The 24,668-nt window shown below is 38.1% G+C and overlaps 1 protein-coding gene across 2 annotated transcripts in view; it reads left to right on the top strand.

Moving 5' to 3' along the window:
- The window catches only part of TMEM132D (transmembrane protein 132D), a 297,592-nt gene that overhangs the window by 183,159 nt on the left and 89,765 nt on the right, over positions 1–24,668 (top strand). For both annotated transcript variants that reach the window (XM_014960817.1, XM_014960809.1), the window contains one exon: positions 15,551–15,734. In XM_014960817.1, the coding sequence (XP_014816303.1) occupies positions 15,551–15,734 (184 nt within the window). The remainder of the gene's footprint in view (positions 1–15,550; positions 15,735–24,668) is intronic.

The following is a 24,668-nucleotide window of genomic DNA, read 5'->3' as shown; positions in this document are numbered from 1 at the left end:
TTCTCACATTTATGTAAAAACTTCGGCATCAATCCTTGACTGTTTCGTATTTGACAATATTTTTTTCCTTAGCATTGATAAAATGTGCACCAGAGATTTAGATATGGATTTGCTCCTTCTTGTTTTATATGTCCACAAAATTTGCAAAACATGATGCTTCTTTTGTGAACAGTGGGAATTCTAGATTGTTAAATATGGAAATAAGAAATAGAGAAATAATTGGTAGCTCTTTTTCTTTTGGAATTGTCACAGAGAAATACGATGGATTCATGTTTTTACAAGACCAGAATTTACAGTTTCAGAATTACTGCTATTCATTTTGTGTCCTAGGCTGCTGTGATATAGAAAATACTCATATTGCCTTTTAAATTTACATTAGCCATGCTAATCATAGTATGCAACCCATCGGATACCGAGTGTACTCTACACTGAGAAGCTTAGTAGTGAAGAGAAAGACTCATCTGTTCATGATAACATCATGAGCTATAGTTTACTGCTTTCCTTATATCGTCAGGGTGTCTGGGAGCAAAAGTGTAGGTCATGCTCTTAATTATGTGGGAGACCTGTTTCAAGGGTTCTCTATTCCTACAGGGGTCATTTTCATGCAGCGTTGAACAAAGGTCAGGAGTAATTCTCTCCACGTATAATTTGGTGAATTTAGTGAGTTGTACTGGTGATTTTTCTGATAAATGAGAGCCTAGCTCAGCAGAGTATTAAAATTCATTCCTATTTAGCAAAGTACTTACACATATGCTTAACTTAATCTCAAATGAGATTGAGTCAGAGAAGACTCAAAGAGCTTGCTTCAGTGGTTTGCTGAGCACGGGTCAACTTCTGAACTGGAACTTTACAGAAAATCAGAGAGCTGTAGAAGTTAAGGCTTATTTCAGTGAGCAGCCAAAAGATAGAAGCCTGGTTTCTATGTGTTTGCTTCTTAGGAATGAATGGATGCATGGATTCTTAGGGAGTGTACTGCATCCTTTCTGTCAGAGGGATTAATCACTTGGTCTCTTCTCTTCTGCTGCTTCCTGCTTCCAAAAAGCCCAATAATTCTTAACCTCTGTCCTTCTGACTAGTTTTGTTGAAATTGGTCTAATGTTACTGGAGAGAATGACAGACATGCAGATATACTGATTGCATAATCCCTTTTTTATTAAGGAACTAGGCAAAAAAGGCTTGTTGCAGGCATATCTGCCACCGCAAAAAAAGTTCTTTCTAAGCATTTTATCCTATCTAATTTTAAACCATTTATCTGCCATTTCCTTTTGAGACTCTTCCACCGTCCCTTTGCTTTGAATTTGGTCCATATTTCCTGTTGTTTCTAATTATACTCTCCTGCCTACCTGCTTTAGCAATTTTCTCTCCTTGACACTTAAATCCTTGAAATATGTTGGAAAGTTAGCACTTTCTGTTTCTTCTGCCTTTTAAACCTCACCTACTGATTTTTTTTCAGAAAATCACCAACCTACCTTCTGCTCTTCTTGATGTTACTTCAAGTATTGCACATTCAGGCCCTCTGAAAATCTGGCAGATTATTTCTATTACTGTTTTTAGAAAAACTTGTCCATGTCCTTCAATCTTGTGGCTATTATTTGTACCTAATCTTGCTGTACAATGAAAGCATAACTAAAGTCAAGCGGCTTGAGTAAAGCAAAAGGAAAACCATGCCTAAAAAGCTGCTTATATTCATAGACTGTAGTGATAATTTTAGCAGTGCTATGTTTTAATTCTTCATGTCATTTAGTTGCTTTTATTACTCATAACAGCCGTCTGTTGGATTTTGCCACACATATTCCAAGAATCCTGCTAGTTATGAGGTTTGAAGTATGTGGTCTATCCGAATTTTCCATCTTGCTTGCTTGGAGGAGATATTTTAAGTCTATATTTCTTGATGATTGTGTGTTTCAATTAATACACCCTTGAGGATTTTCCGTTGCAGTGAAAGAATAGTAGTGTGTGTATTTGCAATGGTTTCATGTTAGCCTTGCAAAGAAAGAGAGTTTACTTTCAATTAAGATGTTAAAGACTCAAAATTGTACTTTGAAACTGTAATGCAGTAGAAGTAAGAGTATAAAAGAAAGAAAAGTCAATAATTCAAGCAATCTATTATTTAGGTGTCTGCCCTGCTTGTGTTTTGATACACAACTTTTTCACTTCTGATCTCATTGTCATCTTCTTGTGAAGCTCTGCTATTCATGGAGGGAAATCTGATTCAGAAATTTCTATAAGGGTGGCAAATTTTGCAGTGCCTCTGAGTAGAAATTGATCTTCTATTACTGCTTTTCCCCGTTATGTGAATGATTTATGAACCTGTTGAAACTATTAATGATTACTAGCATTACTGATTCATAATTATAATAATTCAGGTCTTTCTTACCTTACCTTCAGTTCAATAAAATCAGTATGTCTTTTTGAAAAGCTAGATGTACAGCTTTCAGCAGTCAGTTATAAAGACTTCTAAGTATGGTCCTGAGATTCTTATAGGTAGAAGCAATGCAATTTGTACTGCTGCCCAGCCCCCAGAGCTGGTGGTTGTTTCCCACAGAATTTTCTTTTAAGATCCCAGATTAGTATCTTCAAACATTTCAATAAAAGTGGCTTTAAAGCCCAAATTGCATTAGATGGAAGATTGCCACATAGTAAGGAAACTTTTGTGACGCGAGATGTCCATCGCATAAGCTGATGGCATGAGATCCTCACTCTCGTTAGGTGGTATTTCTTGTTCACACCGACATGTTTCCTGAGTATTTAATGAAGCATTTCCCTAATTCATGATATGTCTGTTTTTCTCTATCCTTCAGTTTTCCAGTGATTAGTTTGGTCATGTTATCATTTTCACTGAAAGGGTACTTTACTTTTGGAAATGGTAAACAGTTGTAGTTGCATTCTGACACAGTGTATTGAGATAAGGTAGTCAGAACCTGTCGTTTCTCAGCCTGCCTACTTAGGTCAATGAATATTTAAAGTCCTCTTAAGTTCATCTGTAGAAATGTAATTATTTTGTTTACAGCTATATTGGGGTAGGGAAGGAGTTGTTTGGCTGGAGGTGATTTGAGGACAGAGAAACACGAAAGGAATAATTTTGAATGAGGGAGCTATTAACAGCCATTACGTGTTTCCAGAAGGTCTGCAGAGTTACTTAATGTTTTTCTATGAGCACGTGTTGTAGGAAGTGGAGCTGCATTTGGCCATACTGTCCATTTCAATGTCTGCAGTATGCTATGGTCTGTTTTCTCTGAGCAACGGCACATAGAAGGCTTCAGTTCCAGCCAGGGTGGCTCCTCTGACTGCTTTAACCATTAGAATAATCAGGTTTGGAAGAGCCTTTCAGGGAAAAAGCGATTTAAAATCCCTAAGTACTTTTAAAATGGAGCTTGATAAGTTTATGAAGAGATTATATGATGTGGTGGTAGCAATAGCAGGTGACTTTCCATATAGACCAAGGTCTTGTCCAGACCAGCACATAAATGCAGCTCTGTCTTCCTTCCTGTGCTGAAAATTTTTCATCTAGAATGAACGTTCATAGCTTTCATATGGACAGCTGGTCTTTGTGTTTGCTTTAGCAGTCCCTGGACCATTTGCATAAATAAGATTAGGATTACTTAATAAACAATTGCTGATGGCCAGATAGAAAAGATAGACCTCATCAAAGGATGGTGACTGGTGCACTGATGTATATATCAGTGCAAGTTGTACCTGTTATCTATCCTGGGGTTAGTTTTCAGGTCTTGGTACACCTTCTGTTATAGAATTCTGTGCAGCATAATAGTCAGAGTCATAATGTGCCCTTGCTATTTTTTTCGTTGTAACTCCTCAGAGAGTACCCAAGGACTGCCCGGATATACATGTCCCCTTATATCTCACCAATCCTTCTGAGCTCAGGTGCACCTCAGCATCAGGCTCTGAGTGGTGAAAAGTCAAGTGCGTCAACACGGGATGTAATGAGACCCAAAATTATGACACTGCTTGACTTAATGGAACAGTTCATGTTAATGGGAACATGAGTTCTGTGAGCTTTTGAACTCACACAATTTTTAATGTCACAAGTACATCAAAAACTGTGATTTGATTTGACAGGGCCTAGGACTCAGCTGCAGACCTGTATCATCATCCTGTCTGTATGATTTCATCATGGCTATCAGATTATCCCAAGGTGTGCAGGGGGGAAACATCTGCTCAAATACTGAAACTGTACCAGGGCTGGAGCAGGGAAGGGATACTGTACCTTTATCATTACAGCCAAAGTAATTTAATGAGTGTACCTCTTAGCCTACCACGTCAAGGTTGAAATTTGTTGATAAAGCAAACCAAATGCACATACTGCAGTGATTTTCCGGAGATATCTGTTCCATACTGTCAACTTTAACATGTATAATATATGAAACAGAGGTCAGTATTTGCATACACACAGTCATCTCCAATTGATAAAAATTGGTAGGGAACAACATGGCTTTATGCATGTCCATATAATTCCCCAAATAGTTATATATTTTGCCAAACTTTTAATATTTATATTATCAATCAGATCTTAAGGCCCTTTCCTGTATTGTATGGGTTTTTTTCATGGGGGTCTTGTTTCCCCTTATAGTAGAGCAGATAACAAGGACATTGATGAAATAGATGCTGCACGTTAAGCAGTTGTTGTGCTGAAGCTCAAAAGTGCTGTGCAAGTATCAAATGGATTGTGAAGGTGAATGGATGAAAAGCAGAAGTGGCAGTTTTCCATTTCATGCTGGTGTTCAGATACTGTTCTGCTGTCGGATAGGCAGTCTTGGAAATAGCCTGGAAGAGCATGGTGTTTAATTTTCCAGTTTTAGTAAATGTAGCCTCTTGATCTCACCTTTCTTAGCATACATCCAGGTCCATTATTTTCACCACAAGAATTTTTTTGTGAAAGAAGCTTTCTTATCATTGCACATTAACACTGTCTTTCAATTAAACTTGGACATAGGCTGTAAAATCACTTGTGGTGGAAGAGAACAGAAGCCTAGCAGACATCAAGATGAATTTTAGTAATTTTGTCATGGCCAAGTTTCAAATCTTTAAGATCTGATGGAAGAGAAGACTCGGTTCTTATGCCTGAGTGTGTTCCTTACACGTGGGTGTTAGTATGAAGTGCAAGTTGAAGTGCTCAGGCTACCCCAGCATTTCCATAAGGTCACAAAGAAGACTCTAAACAATATGCCTCTTTGGAAAACCATGTGAGAAAATTTAAGCCGTTCAAACTTAATCCAATGCTGAAATTGGCCCTGCTTTGAGAAAGGCGTTAGACCAGATGGCTTTCAGAGGTCCCTTCCAACCAAGATTACTCTATAATTCTGTGCTTTAAAAGTGCATTTCAGCCTAAAGTTTTTTCAAAAAGCTGGTGGGAGGGGGGAGAAAAGCAATGTATATATTCTCTCTTCTTATTACTTAAAAATAAGAAAGAAAAGAGATTCTGGAAACTTATTTTATTTTAATATTAAGGAAGCTGGAAAGATTTTCTTTTTTTAATTCTAGACTTGGCAGATACTGAACATTTGGGTAAAGAAAACATCATTTCTTTTTTACTTGAAAAGAACTTTGCACTTTTGCAAGATGTACGAGTTCAGCAGAAATAGTTGCTGAATAGTTCACAGCAGAGGAAGTTCCTATAGTTGAGGATACTAATCTCAAATATTGAATATGCCTTGGCAGATCTCTCCAAAGAGGCCACTAATTTTGAAATATATTGAGGCCTTGAGTCTTGTGAAATGTAATGCTGGTTTTATATATAATTGCATTTTTTGAACCAGTGTGAACACTAATAAGCAAGTGATAAAAAAGGTATCTTGGAGACATGAATGGAGCTACCTGCTAAGATACTGGATCTTCCACTCTGGATTTAAGACTACAATTAAATTTAAGGAAAGTAAATTTACAAGTAAATTTAAGGGCAAATAATTTCAAAATCATTTTGTATTCCAAAGTTAAATGACCAAGATGGGCATCAAGGAGAGCAGCTGATGTCTGAAGCATGGATCATAAAGCAGCAAAATGCTGCATCTCTGAGGTGAATCAAAAAAAATAGTAACTTAGCCCGATAAAGTATCACTTTTAGAACTTTTAGACCAGTTTCTCAATGTTTTCAATCTGGTGATTCCTTGCTTGAGCCTTTTAAATGTATTACATTACTACAGCCATGGTAAGCTTATATAAGAGATTTATTGTGTATTTCAGAAGATGGGCAAGAACATGCAGTCATGAAAGGAAATAACAGGTGGAGTTACGGGAGGAAGATTTTTACTCTTCAGCCCTTCACAGCCCCTTTGATTGCTTCTACCCAGGACTATGATCGCTGCCTGGAAAATATGGTTGTAGGGCCTGTGATAGGCACTCTGTGTAAGATGGAATTTAGGCTGTTTATACTATTCTGCAAGTTCCCTTTTGCAGAGGGGTGGTTCTCACAAGACCAGAGTCAGTAGCTGGATTATCTCTTTGTTCAATTCAATTTTGCTTAACTGTAATTGGGCTAGTTTGACAGCAGAGTATTGAGTTAAATGTTAGACCCACCAAGTGCCTCCTGTGAAGACAGGCTGAGAGAGCTGGGGTTGTCCAGCCTGGAGAAGGCTCCGGGGAGACCTTATAGCGGCCTTTTGATATCTGAAGGAAGCCTATAGGAGAGCTGGAGAGGGACTCTTTGTCAGGAAGTGTGATGAAAGGACAAGGCGTAACAGTTTTAAACTGGAAGAAGGGAGATTTAGATTAGATACTAGAAAGAAATTCTTTCCTGTGAGGGTGGTGAGGCACTGGAACAGGTTGCCCAGGGAAGTCGTGGATGCCCCATCCCTGGAAGTGTTCAAGGCCAGGCTGGATGGGGCTTTTAGCAACCTGCTCTAGTGGGAGGTGTCCCTGCCCATGGCAGAGGGGCTGGAACTAGATGATCTTTAAGGCCCCTTCCAACCCAAACCATTCTATGATTCTATGACACATAGATCCATGGGAGCCAGGGACTTCCCTTGGGCTTGTGTGTGCTCATCATGGGAACAAAGCCCTGTCGCCTTTGTTAAACAAAATTCTTGAACTCAAGGGAAGCTTTCTTGTATAGTGCATATGCAGATAACTTCATCTGTATGGTTGCCTTTCAGAGATAAATAATTACTAAAAAAGGCTTAATCTGAATTCAGAAAGTCTAATCCCATATATATTTGTGCACAAATATAAATTCGCTGTTCATGTATATAAGGGGTTTTAGGTGGATAAATATTTGTAAGATGAGGAATTAATTTTGCTGCAGGGTAGCGTAGAGAGTACAGTGCTTGATCTCATGTTTTAATACGCTGGGTTTACTCAATAGCAAATATTTGAAGCACTGGCCCTGTAAATTTTTAGTATGAAAATACTGGATCTTGTTCCCTGCTGATCAGTGTTATGTTAGTGCAACTCCTCCCACTTAGCAAAAGATTTCTTTCATTTTCAGGAGACAGTGATAGTGAACTGATAGTGACAATGTTAACAGTCTGGGAAATATCTAAGACTTTTTGAGGAACACTCAAGACTGGTATTGATCTGAAGGTTTAGGTCTGGAGGTCATGATGTAAGAGTGAAATTCCTACAGTGCTGCAAGTCCTGGGCAAACCAAGGGTATGTAGTCAACACGTCACTTCCATGTGTACTGAAGTATTATTTAATTGAGGTCTTTATACTTGGTTTTCCTACCTGTAAAATAACTACTATGTTATCTTTCTTCTATTTTTTGCTCTTGTCAGTTAAGACAACAATCATCACTTTCTGCAATTGTCTCGCAGAGGGTAGTCTGAGCCTTAGATTAATCTTATAGAAACTTTACCAATTAATAACTATCATTTGCAGCTATATGCCTGGTTTGCTTTTTTGCAGTTTTATCACACTTAGATGTTATATTTATTGTTATTTTTATACTGAGGACAATAAAAAACAGCAGGTAGAGAAACCCAGATTGACAATGTATTTGCAGTGTTTTATTAGACTTGGTACTGTCAGTAAAACCATTTTCTTAGCCCTGCAATTCAATCCCACCTGCATAGTAACTGCGGTTTTTCTGCTGTTGCCTCATGATTGGGCTGCTTCAAAAGTACTCGATGTTTACTGACTACTGTGTTGAATAATTTATTGAATGATTATTAGACTGGATGTAATAAAGTCAGTGTTGATTTACCATTCCCTTAGCATAATGTGGTAAATGATCACTGGATTCACTATGTCAAGAGATGCTCAGAATGATGGTTCTGAACTGAAATGCTGGCTTGGTGGGAAATTACGTTTTAAATTTGTATTATATTAAAAGGCTTACTAATTATTACCCACTTTTGAATGGTTTATTTGGGAAAAGTGCTATTAACAGCTGGAAAATTGTATAGTAAATAATTTACTTGAAAATAGCAAAAAAAAAGTAAAATAAATAATTCAGCAAATATTTCTCGACCAGCACTGCTGATGTCATGCTCTATAGAGATGGATCAATTTTTAAAAATAACTTTATTACATGATTAGCAGACTCATTTTTTTGTGATTTTTCTTGCTAGTTGGTTCACTTCTTACACTGATTCCTGAAGAAAAATGACTTTTCAGCCTACCCATCGATGAATTTTTAATAGTAAGATGACAATGAATAAAATTAAATTTTAATGTACTGCTGTGTGTATCACCTTATCTTGATATATCAATGGTGAATAATGATCTTTGCAGTAATGTAGTAAGCTAGATTCTGCAGATATTGTGGTTTTTAGAATACCCTCTCTGACCTTGGGAAGGTCAGAGCCTGAAGCCACATGCCTCACTTTCCTTCTCCTTTTTGTTATTTCTTAGACCAGGAGCAGGGACTGATGTGCTGAGTATGTATATACTAGTTTGCTAGCAACATATGGTGCAGGTATTATTGCTCCATATTGTTTGGTTTTGTTTTAATAAAATTCTAACTTTTGGGGTAAACTCAGGGATTTTATTTTTAACTGCAAAGGAGGGGTGGAAATCCTGCTAGTCTTGCTGGCTGGATTCATACCTATGAAATGGATTTGGGAGATCAAGCATTGGATACATTCAGCACACATTCTGGAGTCGAGCCAGCTCCTCAGCTGGAGAAAGGCAATATCATGCTGTTAACTTGTTATGTTTAATGTCAAATCTTGCAATATTTGATTTTTATCTTAAATCCTATTTGTAGGAATAAAATAGTTCACTGAAATTCTGCAGTTTTTATCCCGTATAAAAGTTTTTCCAAAAAAAGAATGGAAAATATTAATTGATTGCACTCTAGCTCAGAAAGCAGAAGGATTCATTAAAATACAGAATGTCTCTTTGCTTGCAAGGTTATTTTGATGGCTTTTAGCTTGTTTTTTTTTTACATGTGACATTCATAAAAGGACCCCAACCCAGAGGCACAGAGCTTCCAAAGACTGCACATGAGTAGTGGAATGTTTTTCTCAGCTTTGTCTTCCTGTATTGTATTGAAGAGTTCAAACCCTGCCTGAAGCAGACAGGTTTGTGTGCGTTGTTTTAGGGTAGACCTGCACAGGAAACCTAAAGGTAGCGTGCTTTGATTGCTGAAGGTAAAAATAAAATACACAAAAAACATATAAAAAAGCGATTAAATGTGGATGTAAAGTTTACACCTATCATCACCTCTTGCAGAGGGACTTTTAAATCATCCCTGGCTGAATTGGAAGAAGTTATCAGTATTTCCAAGTGATGGCTTCTTGTGCAGTGATGAGCACCAAAGAAAAGCCCAAGTAAATTAGCCTACCATAACTCAAGGTTTTTCTCATTCTCTGCTTTTTATTCCTCAGATGTCAGTATTATGGTCTCCTTGTCAGTGATCCCACGTGTTTTGCTTACACATCCAATACACATAATTTCCAGGATGCTATCAAACATGCCAAGCACAAGTAGTTTATTGCATTGCAAGTACCTGTTTATGCAGAAGAGATGTCATCTCTATCTCCCTGGCAAATATGGAGAGGAATGCAAATGTGTCCCCTTGCCATAACAGTTTGACTCTCATATAAAAGCTTCTTATGACAAACAAAAAACCCTACAAATTTTGTTATGCTTTTTCCTGAAACCATACTTGTGGGTATTTGTTGAGAATTCAGCAAAGACTAGACAGGCAATCCTTTCTTGGTGAAGATAAACTAAAAGATTATCAGGATACTTTCTTGACTACTTTAAATATAGGTGGAAAGACTGACTCAACTGAGAAGGAAGTTTGAAACTGGGTTGGGGTTTTTTTGGGCTATTGTCTATACATATTGTCTATGTCTTCGTTTCCCATTCATCTGGATTTTTCAGGGTTTCTCACAAAGCACCCAGGTACTCTAAGCCTTCATTCTTTTTTTTTTTTTTTTATATTATGCTTCTCTTATCTACATTTCATAGAAGTTAATTTTCTACTTTTCTTTCTCTCACATCCTTCCGTAACAGGTCATTTTTCTTTTTCTCTCTGTGATTTTTTTTTTCTTAATTTCTTCTAATTTCCTTTTTCTCCCACCCAAAATCTATTCAGGTAGGAAGACACTGTGTTACTCAGTTGCATGCTCCCAATAGCATTGCAAAATGGATAAAGTCCACAGACTTGTGGCACTGCTGGGATATGCTGCTATAGAGGAGCATAAGTGTAATGCTTGTGTGCTATAGGGGAGCTCTAGGGTTGGAGAGAGATTCTCGAGTGGAAGGGAAGGAGGTACAAAAAAGCAAATATAACGAAGGAAAGGCTGATTCTCTATTGGTTCTTTGAAGTCCCTTTGACCTCCTCATGTTTGGTTAGGAAACAAGTACCCTTTAGTGATAATATTAGTAGTAATGGCTTGCAATTCCAAAAGGGATGGACACAAAAAGTTTGTAAAACTGCTCTTAGTGAAATTGTTTAAATTCTGAAGAAAATACCATAGAAAAAGCTTTTCAAAAAAACTATATCAAAAGTAAATTGTTTCAAAAACTGTGGAGTTCTATTACTAAATGGCAATGTTTTGTTTTCACTGCTCTTTGTTATGCCTTTATTCTACATCTCATATTTTTTAATATTATTTCCTACCACACAAAGAAGAAGTTATATTTAACACATATTGCCACTGTTGGCTCTGTGCGGTGGCACGACAGATGACAGCAAACCTTTTTGCAGCCCAACTGATAGAGCTGGAAATAGCTACCATGGTATTTTTATCTGGTATGACAACATAACATATTATCTTACTTTTACCCAAAGATTTTTACTTATTTTAAAAATCACTTCATTTCTGCAATAGTGGTTATACACCACTTTCTGTGTAATAAATCATCTTATACACTTTGCAGTGTATAAATCATCTTATCCCTGTTTTTATGGGAAAGTAATTTTTGGTTTAATTTTCTCTCCTGTAAAATGAGGATAATAACGGTTTTCACAAACTCGCTCAGGTCTCATGGGGTCAGCTGTGCTGTTGTTTCTCCTCTCTCATGATAGAAAGTTTTTCTAGTTATCCTTGGAAACGTTTTTTTTCCTTTTCTGAGCACAGCTGTTCCACCTCTCAGCCTGGCCTGTGCAGCATTTTAGGACACAGACTCTCTGCAAGAGATGTGCTGGAGACCTGGGTCTGTGTGTGGAGGTAGAACAGAATAAAGATTATCTTCTTCTTCTCTTCTCCCCAAGGCTCTTTCATTAACATTCCTGTGATACATCTTATTTAGCATATTCATGGCTTTAGGCTTCTTGTGTCCGTTATAGCCTTCTAAAGACAGTGGTAAAACTTTATATGTTGTATTATGAGAAACATTACATGCCCGGTCGTTTTAGTAGGTTCAGAGTGAATCTGGTTTTGTGAGCATTATATAAAGATCAAAGCCGATACCACAGTTAGTGAAATCAGGAATGGGATACTTGAATTGACTAACACTGCCAACATCCAGTAGCTATTCTTAGATTTACAGTCTCCTCTTGAAAATTGTGTCTTGTGGGGGCATATCATCCCTAGAGACCCAGAGGACTGGCTGGTTCTTTCTCTAAAGAAACTTGACCCAATGGTACAGGTGTTTGCAACAGGCCAAGGGCCTTGACACAAGCCTCTCGAGTTTAAATGGACTCTGAGGCCAAAAGGGCAGAAGAGAGATATTTTTTTAAAAAAATTGCCTCAGTCAGGGATGTGAGGAATGTGTCAGAAGCAGCAGGTGCATAATGGCTCTGTGGAGGTAGGAATTACTCCCCTGGAGACAGGACAGAGTTTCCCATTGTTCTTAATTTGTCAGAGCTGTTTGATCTTATGTTAGACAGGAAATAAGAGGCAGATTAAGAAATACAGTACAAATGTGCCTGTGTTGTCCTGGCTGACAGGAGAAAAGATCAGACTACTCCATTCTGATGAAGTTTTCTTTTTTTTGTGTCTTCCTTGTCTTCAGATTGGGCTGAGATCCTTTAAAAATGTGTGTACGCGGCACACAGCTCAGCAGGGCTCTGTTCACCAGGAGAGTTTATTGGCACCACAGTGAACTCCATTACAGTTTAACTCGCAACTATAAACAGCAAAACCCCATGAGAAGGATTTGAATCTAAATTAGCACCAAGAACTGTTTTGCTTTGACCACTCTTCAGCTCGGCTTGGATTGCTGTTGTGAACCTTTGGGTTTGTCTGTTCTAAACATTCAAATCGTGTAGCCTCCCATATTGTAGCTAACACTGTTGCTGCACTCTTGATAGTAATAATGGTTTTGGCGTTAGCAAAGACAAGCTGCCAAGAGGCTATTGCATTACAGTGAGCATAAAGTGTATGTCTACCTTGAGGAGGATTAGGCAGTGCATCATTTCAAGTAGGTGTGGCTGACTGCCCTATGGAAACATTCCTGTTGTACCAAGCAGCCTTGACTTTAAAAGAAAAGCCACACGTAATTTTATGTGACTGAACTCCGGTGATGAATACTACTTGTCAAAATTTCTCCATTTACATTTTTAAACTGTATTTTGTGAAGGGTAACTTTATGGCTTCTCTGGTGAAAGATTTCAGTTGCTAAATACTGCTTAGGGAGGCTGTAGATTGGGGACGCAGATCCATGTGCAAGTGGGGACTTGCACATGGAAGGATCATCATAGTGGGTGATGAGTAAAGTAATTAAACAAAAGTTCCTCACCTGGTGCAGGCAGCCTGGGTCTGATCGTACGTCATGCAATACTTTCACATTTTTTTAATACAACTTTAGCAGCAGTAATGACATTCTTATTGATTGTTGAGATGCTTTGTAATCTTGTCATTTGCAGGTGTTTAGTATTTCTAAGAGGAACTAGTTCAAATAATTTCTATCAAAATCGCATTTGGTAGTGAAGTGGGGAGGTTTTTTGCTACAAGAAAAGCTTAATTATGCTACCTGCTTTGAAGGAGAAATGAAAAGAAATATTTTCGTTCTTCTGGGATTACTCATCCCATATAGGAGCTGTAGTTCAAGAATATAAGGACCACAATCCATTTCTCTCTCCCCATCTTTTCCACTGCCTTTCACTCCCTCCTTTGTTTTCCTATGTCCTGATCACTTTCCTCCTTTTCTCCTAATCCCCAACATACCTGGAAAACATTAGGCTGATTGCCTTTTTTGACAATCATTAGGTTTTTCTATGGTATAGTGCCCTGTATATTCTGTGGTATTCTCCTCCTGTGCGGCAGTCCCTCTCTGCTGTTTCAGGACACATTTCTGGTGACAGCACCAATTCTGCAAAGCCAGTGACTGGTAGTAGCAGACACCAATGCAATAACAAAGACAGACACCCTGAATAGAATCACAAAACCAAGGTTCATTATATGAAGATTGAATTAGTTCTTTAAACACAGAAACTGTGATAGAACATACCATACAAAACAGGATCACTGCCAAGTATTTATAGGCAATGCATTGCCCATTCCTGCTCATACAATTAAGGTAACTGAGTTTCAATAGTCACAGCTGCATAAAGCAGCTTTCTGAGCCTACCTAGGTTGGCATGAAATAAGACTGTATTCGGTCCTAGTTTAGAAATTGTGCTCCTTTTTTTTTTTCCCTGACATGAAGAAATGAGAAATTGAACACAATGTGTTCGATTTTGGAAACACAGAGGCTCCTTTCAAATTCCATCCAGGATAGCAAGGACTCAAAACATCCATTAAAATCCAAACCTTAAAGATGATCAAATTAAACTCTTCAAGCAGTAACATTGGATAAAGCATTGGATTTAGCCAGCATGATAAAAATATCTGAGTACTTTGGGAAGAACCCTAAACTGGGGCTGTTGTCATAAGTGTTCTTCATAGAAAAAATATACCTAGTGTTAGCTCTTCTTCCACATCAGCTGGGAAAACCTGCTGTGTTTTAGGCGTGTCCTGGGATTCTCTAATCAGTTGCTGAAATGTTTCCTCTTTCTTCTAGCTGCACTCTCCAACATGAGTGGCTTGTGACACTTCAGTGTTGTGCCATTCTTTCTCCCCTTGAGTATTATCCCACTGAAAGAAATTCTGCTCTTTCCCCTCCACACAAATACTGAAGATCTGTTTGGCCTTCAGTGCTTCAGAAATAAAAGCACTGTCATTCTCAATGTCCCCTGGATTTCTGCACTGCTAAGAAATTCTGTGTTCCTCAACAACTTTACAGTAAATCAACTATTTTCTTGCCTACATAAATGCCACTGGATTATGGAGCTTGCCTCACAATGGAAACTTAACTGTATTGCTTTCTATACAATAGCTGATTTTATAACAAGCTTTGCAGGAATTTCACCAATGAACTCCTTTCCAATTTTCCCTCTTTACATTTCTATTTTAAGGTATTCACTTAAATGAACCATGTAACTTTAGGAAGGACAGCATGTAAAGACAAAGTAGACTTGATAAGGTATCAGTAACCCCAATGTTGCCATACTATCCTGAAGAATCACATCTAGTAACTCTTTGTTCTTTTCCAGTACTTTTTAAGGACCAAGGAACCTGGCAGGATTGGCCAATACTAAATAATGCAGTTTTGTAACTCTCTTCTCCTGCAACAAGATAAATTAGCTGTAAGTCATAGTTTAGCAAAGGACAAAAAGAGCTCTCAGACAGACATTCACAGTAAGGTAGCAGTATAGCCAAAAATTAATTTCAAGTTTCCCAAATCTCTGCTCCCTGCTGCCCTGGTTCATGAACTTTGACCTTTCTTCCATGCCTCCCTTTTTCAAAAAGCAGAAAATACTTCTAATACAGTGGTTTTCCATTTCAGGAAGTGATTCCTTTTAGATTTGCTCATGTGTTGCTTTAACAGGGAGGAAATACAATGTGCTTGTTAAGGGGTGAGCCTCATACTTAGGATTTTTTGTCTGTAGCTTTAGTTTTGCCTTGATTTGTTTTTGTTTCTCCACCTGTAAAGTGGATTGGTGCTTAGTGATCTGTGTTACTAAGCCACTTGAATGTATGGGAAATACCCTGAAATGTTAGGACAAGTACAAATGATTAATTCATTATTATATCCATCATCCTACCAAATCCTCTCTTTGGAAGAGCCTTAATCCAATGTTTTATTAATATAAAAGCAATTATATTGCTGGTTTATCAGTCATGTGAATGGAACCTTTCTTTTTCTCTCTTTCTTGCAGTGCGGATGGTTCTTCCTCTGAAATAATGCAGATTGATTTTGAAATTGAAGACCTAACTGACCTGCCTGGGACCCAGCTCATCACATGGCAGGTAGAATATCCTGGAGATACAACATCTGATCTAGGAATCTCCAAGATCTACGTAAGCCAGAAGGACCTGGTAGGAGTTCTCCCCTTGGCTATGGTAAGAAATTGTCTGGCATTCTGCAAGTTTTTAATATTGCTTTACAACTCCAGTGTGTGACAGATGCAAATAATCTGCTGAAAGGGGTAGGGAGACAGAAAGTTTCAGCACCTTGAGAAATTGATACTAACTCCTAAATTTTGCTTCATTCAGCGGTAAAACCACTTGAGGGGAAACCATAGCTTCCCAAGGAAGGCCCAGTCATGCTCTTTGACAATACACTCACTTCTTAGTGGCAGAAGTGGAGTTCATGGCATTCCCAGTATTCCAAACTCACTCCTCTTGTTGCATGCAATAGTATACTTGGACACTCAGTTCAACGTAGTGTACTTTTACATTTGGTCCAGTGTTTAAGGAATTCCTGAATCACAATTCTTTCAGTTTTTGAATTTTGGCTCCATAATAATTTGAGAGTGCAAAGAGAAATAAAAGTCATGGCGTGAGTTCTTAGTAATTTTTAATGACCTGGAGAACACAAAATAGAGTACATAGCCAAGTGTCTGGTCTACATAAATGCGTTCAAATGGGTTGCCTCACCAGCACAATGCAATCTATAGGGCCTGAAAAATACTTGATTCTTTAGTCTTGGTCGTACCCAAAAAACCTGTTAGATACCTAACTTCCAAGTGCAAACAGAAATTGTGTGCATTTCCTCTTCTATCCCCTTCACATTTCTTCATCTTTAGGGCTGAAGTATACTTGTCTATGGTCTGGCTGTGCCTCATTTTCATTCAAGATAATCTATTAGAAAATATTGACGCATTATTATTTAGCACTGAGAGAAAAACAAAAATCAATCTCAGAGCATTTAAAAAAATGTAACCTGTCTGTTTGCCTAGTGATAGCCAGTTAATTATGCCATTATTGAAAGCTGAAGGTGTTCTCCGTACTTCCAGACTCACAGAACTGGTACTAGCTATCGTTGTTATTTACCAACTTTAGAACTACTCAGATATTGTGATTCTTTATTTCACCAAAAATATTTGTTTTCTTCTGTAATGGCTCATGCTTTCATTACCAAGGTGTAGATCACAGTTGAAAAAGCGCTCTCTATCTGGAATTCTGGCCACTTAACGTCTCAGAGTTGTATATCTAGTCCTTTTGTTTTGCATGGCTATTTTAATGGGCTAGTTCCAATTATGGATGATCTCAACTGGCTTCTTGATAAGAGAAGAGGCTTTCAGGTATGCAGATGTGACCCTGATATGCAGTCACTGGAGTGTTGAGGGATAAGGCTGTAAAGGTGGTCTGATTTACATAATCTGAGATGTGGGGGGGTTTATTGACTCCATCCCTTAATGGAAAGATAACAGATTGCTTCTCTAATGGTTCCAGTGGCTACAGAAAACACTAGTTCTTCTCATACATGCCCATGATCATTTTAGTTTCAAGAGATACAATGGCAAAAAATAGTTTATAAGAACAGAGATAGATTCTCCTGCTAGTTGCTACAAATCAACTCACCCTCTTCATTTCCATTAAATGATGAAAAAAAGGCCCATTTTCCAGAAGCACAAAATTCTGTGTTCAAAGGTCACATGGAGTCTATAAAGTTATCAGTAGGTGGCAATTTATAAGGCAACAGGTGTTGGGATAATGGGTGAGAAAGAAAGCAAAGATAAATGACAGGGCTCCTCTAATTACTGAGAGACTGGGAATAGTTTTAACCTTCTTTGCATTTAAAGGAGTGTCAGGGAATAAACTCTGGAGTATCACAAATCTACAAATCTTTGTAGTACTTCACTTTGTGCTTAGGAAATATGATTCAGGTGCAGACCCTTCAAAACATGTAACTTAGTTTAGTTATGTACTTCACGTTTCCCAGTGATCTTAGCAAAGCCAGCTTGTAATTTACACATTTAAAATATAAAAAAATAAAAGAAATTATTCTTCCATTTAGGAAGAACCATAATGAAAACAAAGCGTTATATTATTTCTCTGTTTCTGGAGACTGGGTTTTATTTGGGCTAGTTTTGCTGGGCTTCTTAGAGAAACATGAAATTTCATATTTAGAAGCACCAAACAGAAATGCCGTTACAATTTCAATTACAGGTTAATTTTTCAAAAGAACAATTTTGCTGCTTTAACATCAGGCAGAGCTTTGTTTTCTTAATAGACTAGCATATACCACATCTGCACCATCTTTGTTTTCTGCAGTATTTTCTGCTAGCTATTATGGATTTGTAAATTGAAAAGCAGAAGTTCAGCAAATTTAGACCTTCCTGTTTTCTTTTTTTGAGTTAGAAAATGCTCCAAAGGAAAGACTTAACTGTATATATCAGTGTCAGGACATGCTGGAAATGCCTACCTTCTGCTGAAGTTATTAGAACATTTGCTGCACTCACCTTTCTCCAGTGCTTTTTTTTTTTCCTATGGCATATTAGCATTTCAGCTTCTGAGACCCCTGAAGGGCCATACACCAATAACAAAACAGCAACGCAGGTCACAGTAGAGCACTCAAGGATATTGATGAGAAAGCTGTAGGGTGTGTTTTATGGATGTGTGGGTACCATAAAGGCTGATATTTCTGACACTTTAATAACACCTTTTCTAATTTTAAAGTGTAACAGAACCTGTCTTGGTAAGCTGTGCATGGGACCCCAGTCATCCCTTGTTAGCAGAATGGGAATGCCATGGGAGAAGACATTTAATTTGAGAACATTGTAAGAACGTGTGAACACCTGTTTGGATATTTGCAATGCATGATCCTTTCCCTTAAGCCTGATGAAATACAGGCAAAGATGTTTATCCAGGGTTATAAAAAATTATTGACCTTTTACCATGATTGCTTTGCAGTGGCTTATTGCCACATTGCAATGTCTTGCCTTGCTGACAGAAACTAAAACATCCACCAAACCCTGTGGGACAAGCAGATTTTTGTGTGGTGTTATGTTCTTCACCAGCGCGGTTTCCACTGTAATTTGTGAATTTGTTGCATGGGCAGGCACTGTTCAAAACTCTCCCCATTTCCCTGACAGGTTTCCCACTGCAAAGTCTGTGTGTCCAGGTAGTGTGTGGCCAGGGAACTGTAGAAGAGGGTTCTTAAGAACATGTTGATTGGTACAGGAATTATAGAAACAGAGTGCTTTCTTCTGAATGGAGAATTCTGGACAAGGAATGCCAGAGGATTATTCCATGGTAATTACTGAAATCTTGGTACTTTGAAAAAAAAATTATCACAAGTAAATAGTGAAGAGGCAAAAACCTTCTATGTTATTCTTTGTTGTCAACTAACGTACATATTAATTCTCTTAAATGCCGTTCTCTTAACATTCACCTGTTATAGAGTATCCTTTGAGACAGAAACCCTAGCACCTCTTAAGACCTTTGAAACATGGTAAAAAAAGGCATATGGTCCATTTGTTCATTAACTGTCTTGAACATACTAAACTGCTGTGGTTCTTCTGAGTTGAGGACCTGCAATGTAGTGTGACAGCCAGTGAGACTAATATGCCTGAATCTTCTAGAATATGACATTATTTTTTGTTGGGATCCTAAAGAATCAGCTTTCGATTCCTCTTTGACTTCTTTCTGGTATTTATTCCCTATTTTATTTCACTCTCATTTTGTTAGGTGATAAATGGTACAGGTTTAATCCCTCAAATCGTACATTTGCTGCTATTGATTATTGTTGCTTTTTAAACATTCTGTCAGCTCTTTCATAATTGTGCTGTTCACCTTTTGTTGAACCTTAATGATTAGGTGAGGATGAGAGACAGATGAGCTCTGTAGCCATCTGTGTACATACAAGATAATCCCCACTGAGAAAGGCAGAGGGCAGATATGACATGCTAGTAAATGGATAAGTTGAAATCTGTTCTGTAAATAATAATAATAAAAATGGTAAATAATAAAATACTCGGGCTGCTTCTTAACTGAACTAGGTCTGAATCTGTAAATCACCTGTGTATATGCCCTAAACCTATTCTATCTGTGCCCTCCCTTTATTTAATAATTTGATAAGGAATCAGGACAAAACACCTATTTCATAAATCTCACAGGGGGATATGTTGGTCCCAGGGTTGATAAATCCATTATTAGAGTAGTCCTTTCACTAGAGAATACACAACGTTAACTTTACTTTTTTCTAGAATGCAGAAAAAAAAGAATGTATGCAGGATGCTCAGTGTCCCTTCAGAAACGTCTTCAAAAGGTTGCAGGTTCCTGACTTTCAATTTTTGATAAATTCTTGTTCCTCATAAGTGTTTTAAATTTCTAAATCAGCAAGTTAATAGTAGAGTCAGCCTGGCTCACACAAATGTAGCTACCCTGATATTTAAGGCATTATTACTTTTAAAGATATGAACGTGGGCCAGATGTTTCAGATGGTGGTAGGACATGAAACTGATGAAGAATCCAGGTGGTTAGATGATGAGCACCCTTGGTGAAGAAGAACTGTGAATCTGGATTGCCTTCTTGAGAGACTCCCCAGGTCCTTACAGGTGACCTGATCTTGCTGCCAGATATAATGGACTGCTTGTGTCATGTGTGCAACTAGGAAACAGCAGAAAAGTTTGGCTTTCTGGAGCAAGAATCCTTTGAGTGCTGCAGAGTCATCGTAACAGTGGCTGAGTAGCCCTAGATTGCCTCATACTAATCATGATATTAATATTTGAAAGTTGATAATTCAGCTTTCTTGCTCTCCAGAGAATCAAACTTGCTGGCAGGCAGGACAGCTTGCCTGGCACTAGGGCTGAATTAGCAGGTTTCACCTTACCGGGGACAGGCTCCTCAGCAGGACGGGCTCCCTTCAGTCTTTACCAAACTCTTGCTGAAGACACTGGGACAGCCCTGAGGTATGTCTATAATCTAGTCAGCATCAACCTAAGAAATAACCTTATTATTAGAGAACTGATATGGACAGTAAGAAAAGATGGGATTTGAAACTTGATTAACAGTATAGTGGTGAGGTTGCTGTCTGCTTGGCAGAGGCAAGAACTCCAAAAACAACCTTCCATCCCTCCGAGCCATATTTGAGCAGGCAAAGGTGGATGGTGAACAGTGAATTACAGACTTGTATCAGCAACTGAGCTTCCATTATCTCTCTGGTTTTGGCCCATTATTTATTATCCTCAAGCAGTGCAACATCGGCCTCCGAGACAGTCAAGTGACATGTAAGGCAGAGAAACATTTAAATCAAACGTAGAAAGAAACTCTGAGAAGAGACTCCTGATTTATAACAGGCTTAAACAGAGTCAGTGACCAAAGTCCAGCTCATTGCTTTGCAAGAAAAAGGTTGTAGTGAATGCAAAGAATTACACCTACTCATCTGACCCTGCTGAGGAGTCCCAACTTGACGAACCGTCCCTGTCCTCAGAAACGCCCTCAGCTCTGCTCTTGCCAAGGAAAGCTGCTTTGGTGGAGGTCAAACTGACCTATTTTTAAGCTGCAAATGAAAGTGGTTTAAACAAACTTAGATGAGCTGATAGGAAGAAAGATCACGTTATCCTTCATCTCAGACAACTTAAGAGGTTAGTAACCTCCAGGAAAGGGTCACTGGTAGCATTGGAGCAAAATAACCTTTTAAACCAGTGCTACCATTTTTGCAGTGTTTGTGTCACCACAGCTGCTATTGTATGAAACACAAGTGGAATTAATTTTTTTTTTTTTTACAAGGTCAGGTCAATAAACTAACTGTGAAATGTAAATGTTTTCTTTCTTAAACAAAAATATTTTATAATGCACAGCACATAACAAACTTCATATTTAAGGTGATATTTTGTTAAAAGATCTGTTTTGGTACATCCTAGCCCAGTTATCAAAGCAACATTGGCTGTAAACGCATTCTCTCACTGCAGATGAACATACTTTTGTCCTCAGACCCATTAGAGCTATTTTGGCTTGTGAGAAGTTATATTTATGGCAGTCATATTAAATAAATTGTATCCAAACCTGAACACCAGTTTAACATTATACCTTATAGATAATTTATTGTTTCAACTTGCTCCTGATGTTCTTTATAAAAATTTAATGAAAATGTTGACAGGAAATAAACTGTTCTACATACCATCAGCAGGGTAAATAGACCAAATAAATAAATAAAATCAATTGCTGAAGCAAAGAGGCTATCTATTATATAGGAAGCTTTTCTGCATTAAAATTATTTCTAATAATTACAGGAATCAGCTGTCATGGCAGTGCCAGTCACTGCTGGAATTTAAAAATGCTTAGGGTATTAATGCCCTTATAAATATATGTATCGGAAACATTTAATTTTTAGTTATGCTGTTTATGTTCTGTTAGAGACTGGATACGCAGCTCAGTCTGAGCTACCAGAGTGCTCAGAGCTGCACAAACAGCTGTGTTTAATTACAGCCTCACCCTGAAGAACTCAGAAGCCAAACAGAGAAGAACAATGATAAAAATATAAAGAAAAAATTGGTCCCTTCCTACAGAAGAGGGATGGGGAACACGCTGAAGTTCCTCTTGAAGTTAACCAGACTGCCTTCTCTTAGACCCAGGGTTTCAGCTTGGCTCTTCTTCCCCATTACAGAAGGTGTGATGGGTGGATCACACACCCTGGAGCACAGACCTAGTTGTGCAAGTGCCATCATTGTTGGAGCTTATGGTCCACGTGTAGCTGTAAAGATATGGCTTGGAGCTTATGGTCCACGTGTAGCTGTAAAGATGGCATGGCGGTCCCTGCCTCTTCCTTAGACTCTTAATTCTGCTCTGGTGCTTTGCAACTCCTCAGGCTGGCAGAGTGCTGCTGCTGCTTGCTTTTGGGAGCTGCTCAGGAGTCCATGCTGGGTACTGGAATAGGATATTGGAGGCTGTTACAGCTTTCTCTCTATTATCTACAATCTTAAACTGATGATTAGGATACTTTTGGATGCAACTAATGCTTTTCTGTGAGAAAGCCGAAATGTGAATCTACTGTGTGCATGATACAGATCAACAAATTGATTACAGAGAGGATCTGCTTTTGGCTGTGGCTGGTCTGGGTTCTGCCTGGTAGCTCAGAAGACAGGACCACATCAGTCAGAATCAGCTGCCCTACTCAAATCTAATGAGTGACTATTTCTAAACACTTCCACTAACAGTCAGCTTTATGAAAAAGAAAAGAATGTCTAGAGAGTAGTTAAAAGCTTTTACCTCCCTAATTCATAGCTTTTAAATTGCAGTTACAATATTCGGCAGGTTTTCAAATATTTAATTAAGACATTACCCATTTCTGAATAGGGACCTTTTAAATCAAAATGATTACTGAATCACAGATGAAATCTACTCATGGGAAAGGGAGAAACCTTTGGATTATTGTGATATTGCAAACATCCATTTTCTTTTTGTGACTATATCCTATTGCTTCCTGAAATTAGGTAGGGCAAGGTCCTACGATTTTATATTGTGAAACAGACTTCCCATTCTCCCAGTAACATCTCTTGGCACCTACCAGTTCTGATTTTAATTCATCTTTCTTGAAAATAGGTATTAAAGATAACTACAGGATACCAAATAATGTCCCTTGCCATTGTCTAAGTGTTTATGCCCTGGAAATGTTTTTTTTTCTCCATCTCAAATGATACATTTTGGTTCTTTTTCTTGGCAATTTTTGTTTGGTTGGTGAGGGGTTGTTTTGTACAATGGCAGACATTCATCCTGTGACTGAATTTTATATCCAGTTTTTTCTTATGCTCGGTTGTTTTAGGCTGAAAACATCTTACCTGATGGCTGAAATTCTTGCTGTCAGTCCCCATGCTTAAACTTTGTACTGTGTGTGACTACATTTCCTTCCACTTCTTTTTCTTGAATCCTTGGGTTTATCTGGTGCTTCTTATTTAATAGTTCAAACTCCTGTATTGACAATGCCTCCCAAACTGATACTGTTAGCAAATTTTAGTAGTATTCTGTTTCATCTTGTTCCAGGGTCATTATTGACAGCAATAATAAAACAAAAATGAAAATAAAAAAAATATCTGTCCCTAGGCTTCTTCTGGAATACTGTTGTATCAGGCTAATTCTGGAATATTGCTGTATCAGTTCAGAGGAACAGGTTGTCTTACTGTCAGTCTCACAGCTTGCCTGGATCCCAAAACCTGCTCTTTGAATTCTTTCTCTGCAGTTCAGGCAACTTCAACTAGAAGGATTTTGTATTCAAAAGCTTGTTAATCAGTCTTTATGCAATACATGAGTCAGATTAGATTCTGTTTCGCATTCTAATAACTGTAATGAGTCTATACAGCTAATAGGAGAAAATGTTTCGTCCAGTAAACATGTAATAATCTGTTATGCTTCAGAAACTAATTGAATCACAGGTATCTGAAGCTACAAGGCATTTTCCCCATATGTAGATGTCAATTATTTATGGTTTTTCAGAGCATGTGATATTGGCAGCTGTCTGTACCCAAACGATGAACCAGGCAGCTGAATAGTCCAGTTGAGTGTGACACTTCTGGTATTCCTATGTGACTGCTCAAGAAATGAGTATACTCAATTGCAAGGGGGCTAATGTATAGGGATCATTTTCCAATTAGAATTGCCTGTTAAAAAATGGCTTGGTTTGGTCTTCATCTTACTATTACTACTGCTGTGCTAAACGTTGGCCTTGCTCTGGCAGGCTTCTATTGTCGAACTACCAACAAACTGACGGATGTGGGAGTCACTAGCATGTAGCATTTTGTTTTGTATACAGAGAATGAAATGAGGAAATAATGCAAGCACTTGGCAATCAAAGATGCCTTATCTCCAGAATCCAATAAATGCCATATTCTCTGGATTTTTCCTTTCAGAATTAATGACAACCCTGGGGTTCTTAACATTTGAAATAACAAGCAATAGCTCTTTCCCTTTGCAATTAGGCATTTCGTTGACCTCTGGAGCATGCAATGAAACAGTAACTGTGTTCATTGTAACATCAATGCAGACGTTTTGCTCCTTAAATTCCCAAGCACTGAAAACCATCAAGCAGGTTTTCCAGTTTAATCCAATTCTTTT

This window comes from Calidris pugnax, unplaced genomic scaffold (genome assembly GCF_001431845.1).
Source record: "Calidris pugnax isolate Ruff unplaced genomic scaffold, ASM143184v1 scaffold32, whole genome shotgun sequence".
Lineage (NCBI taxonomy): Eukaryota > Metazoa > Chordata > Aves > Charadriiformes > Scolopacidae > Calidris > Calidris pugnax.
The sequence above is the reverse complement of the archived record's forward strand: the minus strand, read 5'-3'. Positions and strand labels throughout refer to the sequence as shown.